General features: G+C 39.6%; 1 protein-coding gene and 1 long non-coding RNA gene across 3 annotated transcripts in view; one reads left to right on the plus strand and one right to left on the minus strand.

Annotated features, from left to right (window-relative positions):
• The window catches only part of LOC107968435 (uncharacterized), a 65,060-nt gene that overhangs the window by 23,943 nt on the left and 32,116 nt on the right, over positions 1–9,001 (minus strand). The window lies entirely within an intron of this gene.
• Positions 4,684–6,514, plus strand: LOC100608823 (primary cilium assembly protein FAM149B1-like). The gene is given in 2 exon segments (XM_054667165.2): positions 4,684–5,884; positions 5,887–6,514. Coding segments are annotated over 2 exon segments (1,584 nt in total). The 5' UTR covers positions 4,684–4,702; the 3' UTR covers positions 6,289–6,514.

The raw sequence follows: 9,001 nt of genomic DNA on the forward strand, positions 1-9,001 counted from the left end.
TAAAATAAAATATAGTCATAAGGCACCAAACATTTGCAAGGATGCAGAAAAACAGAATCACTCATACATTGGTGGTGAGAATGTAAAATGGTATGGCCACTCTGGAAAACAGTTTGTCACTTTCTTAAAAATCTAGACATGCAACTACCACAAGACCTACCGACCGCACTCTTGGGCATTTGTTCCGGAGAAACAAAGATTATTTTCACACAAAAACCTGTAGATGAATGTTTATGAAAGTTTTATTTGTAATAGCCCAAAACTGAGCAACCAAGTTTTCCTTAAATTGGCAAATGTTAAATGAACTGTTGTACATCTATACCACAGAATACGACTCAACAATCAAAAGGAACAAACTACTAATGAATGTGACAATCTGAATGAATCTTCAGAGAATTATTCTGAAGGGAGAAAGCCAATCTCACCTAGTTACATATATTGCTTCATTTATATAACATTCTTGAAATAATAAAATGATAGACATGGAAGACAGATTAGTGATTGTCAGGGGTTATGGAGGGGTTTGGTGCAGGAATATAAGTGGTTGTAGCTACAAAAAGGCAACACGAGGGATCGGTGTGGTGATGGAGGTCTTTTGACTGTATCAAGGTTGATATTCTGGTTAAAATTTTCTACTGTACTTTTGCAATATGCTACCAATGGGAGAAACTGTAATGTGTACACACATATGATCTTTATTATTTCTTACAACTGTATCTAAATCTACAATCATATCCAAATAGTTTGAGTTAGTTGACTGTCTAAAAACTGATATCATTTTATTGTATGTAAAATAAAATTCATAACAAAAATAGGACAAAAAATGAGAAATTAGAAGAATATTGTGGTTTGATTCTCATAAAGTTATTTGAAGGTAAACGATTATATTAAAGTCAGATATGGTAAATCTTAGGACAACCACTGGAGAAAAGGCAGTAGAGGCAGAAAAATAAAGTAAAAATTACTATATTAATCCAAAAGAAGCCAGAAAAAGGGTTGAAAGGGGAGAATGGATAATATGTTAGTAAGTACAACTGAAAAGATTAGGTAGATTTAAAGAAAACCATTTCAAGTTAAGATGAAGTAAAGAATCTAAAGAGCTGTGAGACAAAAGCACCAGGTAACCTATAGAGGAAAACCTATCAGGTTAACAGCAAATTTCTCAGTAGAAACCCTACAAGCTAGAAGGAATTGGGGCCCTATCTTCAGCCTCCTTAAACAAAACGATTACCAGCCAAGAATTTGTATCCAGTGAAACTAAGCATCATATATGAAGGTAAGATACAGTCTTTCTCGACAAACAAATGCTGACAGAATTCACCATTACCAAGACACCACTACAAGAACTGCTAAGAGAAGCTCTAAATCTTGAAACAAATCCTGAAACACATCAAAACAGAACCTCTTTAAAGCATATAAATCACATAGGGCCTATTTAAAAAAATGCAAGTTCCACAATGGTTGAACTAGTTTACAGTCCCACCAACAGTGTAAAAGTGTTCCTATTTCTCCACATCCTCTCCAGCACCTGTTGTTTCCTCACTTTTTAATGATTGCCATTCTAACTGGTGTGAGATGGTATCTCATTGTGGTTTTGATTTGCTGGATAGCCAGTGATGGTGAGCATTTTTTCATGTGTTTTTTGGCTGCATAAATGACTTCTTTTGAGAAGTGTCTGTTCATGTCCTTTGCCCATTATTTGATGGGGTTGTTTGTTTTTTTCTTGTAAATTTGTTTGAGTTCATTGTAGATTCTGGATATTAGCCCTTTGTCAGATGAGTAGGTTGCAAAAATTTTCTCCCATTTTGAGGTTGCCTGTTCACTCTGATGGTAGTTCCTTTTGCTGTGCAGAAGCTCTTTAGTTTAATTAGATCCCATTTGTCAATTTTGGCTTTTGTTGCCATTGCTTTTGGTGTTTTAGACATGAAGTCCTTGCCCATGCCTATGTCCTGAATGGTAATGCCTAGGTTTTCTTCTAGGGTTTTTATGGTTTTAGGTCTAACATTTAAGTCTTTAATCCATCTTGAATTAATTTTTGTATAAGGTGTAAGGAAGGGATCCAGTTTCAGCTTTCTACATATAGCCAGCCAGTCGGAAGTCAGTGTGGCGATTCTTCAGGGATCTAGAACTAGAAATACCATTTGACCTAGCCATCCCATTACTGGGTATATACCCAAAGGACTATAAATCATGCTGCTATAAAGACACATGCACACGTATGTTTATTGCGGCACTATTCACAATAGCAAAGACTTGGAACCAACCCAAATGTCCATTAATGATAGACTGGATTAAGAAAATGTGGCACATATACACCATGGAATACTATGCAGCCATAAAAAAGGATGAGTTCATGTCCTTTGTAGGGACATGGATGAAATTGGAAATCATCATTTTCAGTAAACTATCGCAAGAACAAAAAACCAAACACCGCATATTCTCGCTCATAGGTGGGAATTGAACAATGAGAACACATGGACACAGGGAGGGGAACATCACACTCTGGGGACTGTTGTGGGGTAGGGGTAGGGGGTAGGGATAGCATTAGGAGATATACCTAATGCTAAATGACGAGTTAATGGGTGCAGCACACCAGCATGGCACATGTATACATATGTAACTAACCTGCACATTGTGCACATGTACCCTAAAACTTAAAGTATAATAATAATAAAAAAAGAAAGGTGCTAGAAATTGTATATCATGTGTAAATATATAAACGTTGACCGATACCCCACACCATACACAAAAATCAGCTCAAAATAAATTTATCCCTAAATGTAAAACCTCAAACTATAAAACCTATCCTAGAAAATATGGAAGAAAATCTTTGTAATTCACTAGGCAAAGATTCTTAAATACAACACCAAATGCATGAATAATGAAAGAACAAAATTGACAAATTATAGTTTATTAAGTTCAGACCTTTTGCTCTTCAAAGTACACTGCTATGAAAATGGAAAGGCAAATCATAGGCTGGGGAAAATATATTTGCAAATACATATCTGCTAAAAGACATATTCTGTGTGTATTTAAAAAGCTCTTAAAACTCAATAAATGGAAAACAAAATCCCTAATGAAAATTGGACAAAAGATTTGAACTGAAACTTTACTGATGTTTTGTCTATACCAAAGAAGAGACAGGGATAGCACATATGCACATGAAAAGTTGCTCAAGATTATTATTAGTAATCAAAAAACAGATTAAATCCATACTAAACTACCATTACACATATATTGGAATGATTAAAACTAAAACAACAACAAAAACTCTGACAATAAATACTAAGTGTTGGCAAGGAGCTAAACAATGACACTCTCATAAATGTTTTATTTCTGTTATCATTGTAATGCAGTTTTCTTAGATAAAGACTTTTCCACCACCATCGCTGATGAAAAAGGCAGTTCCTTAAAAAGTTAAACATGCCGGGCATGGTGGCTCATGTCTGTAATCCCAGCACTTTGGGAGGCCAAGGCAGGCGGATCACGAGGTCAGGAGTTCAAGACCAGCCTGACCAACATGGTGAAACCCTGTCTCCACTAAAAATACAAAAATTAGCGGGCTTGGTGGCATATGCCTGTAATCCCAGCTATTCGGCAGGAGAATCACTTGAACCCAGGAGGCTGAGGTTGCAGTGAGCCGAGATCGCGCCACTGTACTCCAGCCTGGGGACAAAAGGAGACTCTATCTCAAAAAAAAAAAAAAAAAAAAAAAAAAAAAAAAAAAAAAAAATTAAACACATGATTAGCAATTCCACTCCTGGGAGAATGAATGCACATGTCCATATAGCTAAATATATTTGAATGGTCTGGCAGATTTTATACTTACCAAATCTGGAAACATACCAGATAGCCATTAATCAGTGAATGAAAAATTAATGGTAAATACATACCAGCAATAGTATACTATTAGGCAACAAAGAGGAAGCAATGACCAATACATACAACAGTGATCACTCTCAAAAGCACTGTGGCAAGTGAAAATCGGACCAAAAAGGCGAAGTGGCACCTGCAAAAATTCAACATTCCTATCTCTTTCAGGAGCTTCCGCTTAGGGGATCATAATCTACTGGCAGCCTCTGTGGGGCCCCGTTGGATCAGTCCTCACATTCATGCATGTTACTTGAGAAAAAACTTAAATTTGCTTTGGAATAAATTAAACTACTGCAGATTTGACATTCTGCATTTAGAAATGGAAAAAAATATTCCGTAAGGAATGTAACTGTGACTATTTCTCTCTACTGAGAATAATTTGAACTTTTAGCCTCTTACTGAAGTTAATCACACTTGATCTCTTGAGAAAAAATGTTTTTAACATTAAACAATACTCCACTGAGATTTATCAAACTCTATTTTAATTGTAATTGATTTATACCGAAAGATAAAATGATTAGGGCATGCTATTAGAAATACTAGCAAGGGAAGAAAGCAGGGAGGTCGGAGGACTGGAGAGGTGGGGACCCTGGGGAGGTGGCGGCTCGGAGTCTAGGCGACGACGGGGCGAGATGGGGCCAGTAGATAGTGGGAGGGGGACGGGCCGGAGCCAGCGGGAGGGCCAGGCCCGGAGGACACCAACCTGGCGTGCCCGCCCGGGTCGAGGCTGAGGAGGAGGAGGAGGAGGAAAAGGAGGAGGAGGAGGAGGGGAGGAGGAGGAGCAGGAGGAGGAGGAGGAGGGGGATCTCCAGATACACTCGGGAAGGCGATGCCACAGAGCTTGGAGCTGAAAGGAATAACAAAACATGCTCTTAACCATCATCTCCCTCCCGAGAAGCTGGAGGAAATTTCCCCCACCAGTGACAGTCATGAGAAAGACATAAGTTCCCAAAGCGAGTCTGACATCACAAGAGAATCACCTTTTACATCAGCCGATGCTGGGAATTCACTGTCTGCTTTTCCAGGTTATACAGGCGCAGGGATATCTACTGAAGGCAACTCAGACTTCTCCTGGGAATATGGTGAACTCGATCAAAATGCCACTGAAAAAGCCTGGGCAATGTTCACAGCCATTGATGAACTCTTGTATGAGCAGAAGTTGAGTGTGCATACCAAGAGTCTACAAGAAGAGCGCCAACAGTGGACAGCTAGCTTTCCTCACCTCAGGATTCTAGGTAGGCAGATAATCACTCCAAGTGAAGGTTATAGATTGTATCCTAGATCCTCCTCTGCTGTTTCAGCTTCATATGAAACAACCTTGTCTCAAGAAAGAGATTCTACTATATTTGGTATAAGGGGAAAGAAGTTACATTTTTCATCTTCGTATGCTCATAAAGCATCTTCTATTGCCAAATCCTCCAGCTTTTCTTCTATGGAAAGAGAGGAGGAAGACTCTATAATCATCTCCGAAGGAATAATTGAGGAATACCTAGCATTCGATCACACAGATATGGAAGAGGGATTTCATGGGAAGAAATCAGAAGCAGCTACAGAGAAACAGAAATTAGGGTATCCTCCCATTGCTCCATTTTACTGCATGAAAGAAGATGTCCTTGTTTATGTGTTTGACAATGTATGGAGCAAGGTTGTGAGCTGTATGGAGCAGTTGACACGTAGTCACTGGGAAGGATTTGCCTACCATGATGAGAGTAATGTTGCAGTTACCAGACCCGATTCAGAAAGTTTCTGTGTGCTGAGTGAGCCACATCCTTTGGTGTTACCACGAGTGCCACAGTCTAAGGTGCTGTCCGTTACCTCAAATCCAATGAGTCTCTGTCAAGCAAGTAGTCATCAGCCAAATGTTAATGGTCTCTTGGTTCATGGGATGCCTCTACAGCCAAGAAATCTCTCCCTAATGGACAAGCTCCTAGATCTTGATGACAAGCTACTTATGAGGCCTGGTTCCAGTACCATCCTTTCAACTCGAAATTGGCCAAATCGAGCTGTGGAGGTTTTAGTACATCATCTCTGTCACACACAGTGCAGTCCACCAAGAGACGCAATCCATCGCCACGAATCCTTCATCCGATAAGCACAAGCCATTCACGTGCTGGAATACCAAGACTTGTGGAAGAAATCCTCAGAGGAGCCCAAGTCCCAGCGGCAGCCAAATCGCTCTCCTCTCCCTCACCAATGCCCCTGAGTCGAAATAATCTGCTACCACCTATTGGCACAGCTGAAGTGGAACTTGTGAGCACTGTGGGGCCACAAAGACAGACGAAGCCCCGTGGCGACTCCAGTCGAGCTCCAAGTGTGGTGGTGGATGAACTTAACTATCAGCAGCCACAAGAAAGGCTCCTTTTGCCCGACTTTTTCTCCAGGCCCAACACAACTCAATCATTTTTGGTAGAGTGACATACTTCCTAGAATGAGCTTGATGGTTGGGGAAAGAAAAGGTGGGGGGAATAGTAGTTTGGCAGACTTAAGACTTTATCTAGAGGATTAACTCAGAATAAAAGTTGAGTTTCTAACAATAAAAAAAAAATACTAGCAAGGGAATACAGTTGGTACAACTAGCAATGAGCGGGTATGAAATGAAAGATTATCTTAAAATTTGGAACAAAATAAATTTTAAATTGTATATTTTTGTTTTAAAAACTACTTAGAAAAAAAAATCTAGGCCTATAAGGATTAAAATTTTATTCTTGTACAAAATACTTTTCATATCCAGAGCATATCATTTTCTATTAAAAAATACACCAAGTACCACCTGTACTTTGGTCAATGACAACCATGTATTCATTTGACACAGGGAATTCCACCTTGGTTTGAGCCATATCTCTGCACATAGGAGAAACTACTTATTTACAATTGCTGCTCAACTGCTACAGCAGCAGGAAGGGTGCCTCGGTGTCTTGTTATCCTTATTTCTCTAGGTTTTCACTCTTCCTTAACTGTTTCCCAGGTACCCATTTTTATTTCTAGGGAACCGGGCATTGCCAGGAAGGGCAAAGCCTAGGTCCCATAGTTTTAGGACTGAAGTAAGAAAGGACTTCATGGAGGCAGAGTCATTTCAGTATAGCAATCCGGACAACACCATTTCTTGCTTTTCCCTCACAGGCATAATAAACACCCTGAGATAAGTGAAAAACAATTAGAAATAGCAGCAAAGAGATGATGGTGAAGAGGAACTATTTAAGAAATAATGAACAAGATTTAATAAGAGACACTGATATCAGATTGAACATATATCCATATCTAGATATATTGAGTGAAACCTAATGGCTTCAAAGACATCCATGTTCCTTCAAAGGACATGATCTCGTTCTTTTTAATGGTTGCATAGTATTCCATGATGTATATTTTCTTTATCCAGTCTACCACTGATGGACATTTAGATTGATTCCATGTCTTTGCTGTTGAACATACACCTACCATGTGTCTTTAATGTAGAACAATTTATATTTCTTTGGGTATATACCCAGTAATGGGATTGTTGGGTCAAATGTTAGTTCTGTTTTTAGCTCTTTGAGGAGTTCCCACACTGCGAAAAGCAGTTTTATTTATCTCAAGAAAACATAGTCATTGAATATTCCTAATAGATTACATGATTTTGTACTTGTCAATTTTTGTTTTCTTTAGAAGGAGCATGCATCCCCATGTGGATAAATGCCACCTGAGCCATAGCTTTAGCATTTTGTATCCTTGAACCTCCTTCTTAACCTAAAGATACATAACCTGAAAAGGCCTAGCAAATGAAAATCCTTTAATTCTTGACATAGATGAAGCTCAGCACATTGTTTGTGAGGACCTAAGGTATAAAAAAAAAAATCATTAATTCAAACTTAGTCTTGAGTGGGAGATGCCTCCATGATTACTTACTAAAATGTCTTCTGTCTTTAAGGATACTTTTAAGAAAAAGAAAAATAGGAAAACTGCAAATATTGATATTGCAATAAAGGGAAGAAAATTATAGCTACTGCCTGGTAAAAGGAAGCTTGTTTATACAGGATTTCAAAAACTTTAGATCTATTATCTACGTAAAAAGAAGAGTCGTCCGGGCGTGGTGCCTCACGCCTGTAATCCCAGCACTTTGGGAGGCTGAGGCAGGCGGATCACGAGGTCAGGAGATAGAGACCATTCTGGCTAACACGGTGAAACCCCGTCTCTACTAAAAAATACAAACAATTAGCCTGGCGTGGTGGCGGGTGCCTGTAGTCCCAGCTACTCAGGAGGCTGAGGCAGGAGAATGGTGTGAACTGGGGAGGCGGAGCTTGCCACTGCATTCCAGCCTGGGTGACAGAGCGAGACTCCGTCTCAAAAAAAAAAAAAAAAAAAAGAAGAGTTAACCATATCAATTCAGTGATCTCCAATATGAAATGTAAACCTTTACAGTTTTCATCAAAAGAAGAAATTTCATTATTAGCTTGCATATTCCTGTACTTAAGGAATAACAAGAGATTTCCAGCAAACCATTTCTTATTTGTTAAGAATCATTGGCTCTCTTATGTTTTGTGGGTTTTATTAAAATTTTCTATTTTGCTGCTAATTATGTTTTCACCTTGTTTGGGACTAACATATGTAAACCTGACCCTTGTATTTAGAAACACACAAAGCAGGCCGGGCGCGGTGGCTCACGCCTGTAATCCCAGCACTTTGGGAGGCCGAGGCGGGCGGATCACGAGGTCAGGAGATCGAGACCATCCTGGCTAACACGGTGAGACCCCGTCTCTACTAACAATACAAAAAATTAGCCGGGCGTGGTAGCGGGCGCCTGTAGTCCCAGCTACTCGGGAGGCTGAGGCAGGAGAATGGCGTGAACCCGGGAGGCGGAGCTTGCAGTGAGCCGAGATCGCGCCACTGCACTCCAGCCTGGGCGACAGAGCGAGACTCCGTCTCAAAAAAAAAAAAAAAAAAAAAAAAAGAAACACACAAAGCATGGAAATGGGGATGGCAATGTAGTGTTTCTGATTAACAAAGGCACAACCTGACCTTACAACTTAGCACTCATCCAGTTCTATGGTAAATACAATCATATTACACAGTGTGCCTCAATCTGCAGGAATCTTAGGTCATGACCATTCTAGAAGTCTTTGGATCACCTGTTGTGCCCTCAACAGTGTTTTGT

The sequence above is a fragment of the Pan troglodytes genome, chromosome 16 (genome assembly GCF_028858775.2).
Source record: "Pan troglodytes isolate AG18354 chromosome 16, NHGRI_mPanTro3-v2.0_pri, whole genome shotgun sequence".
Lineage (NCBI taxonomy): Eukaryota > Metazoa > Chordata > Mammalia > Primates > Hominidae > Pan > Pan troglodytes.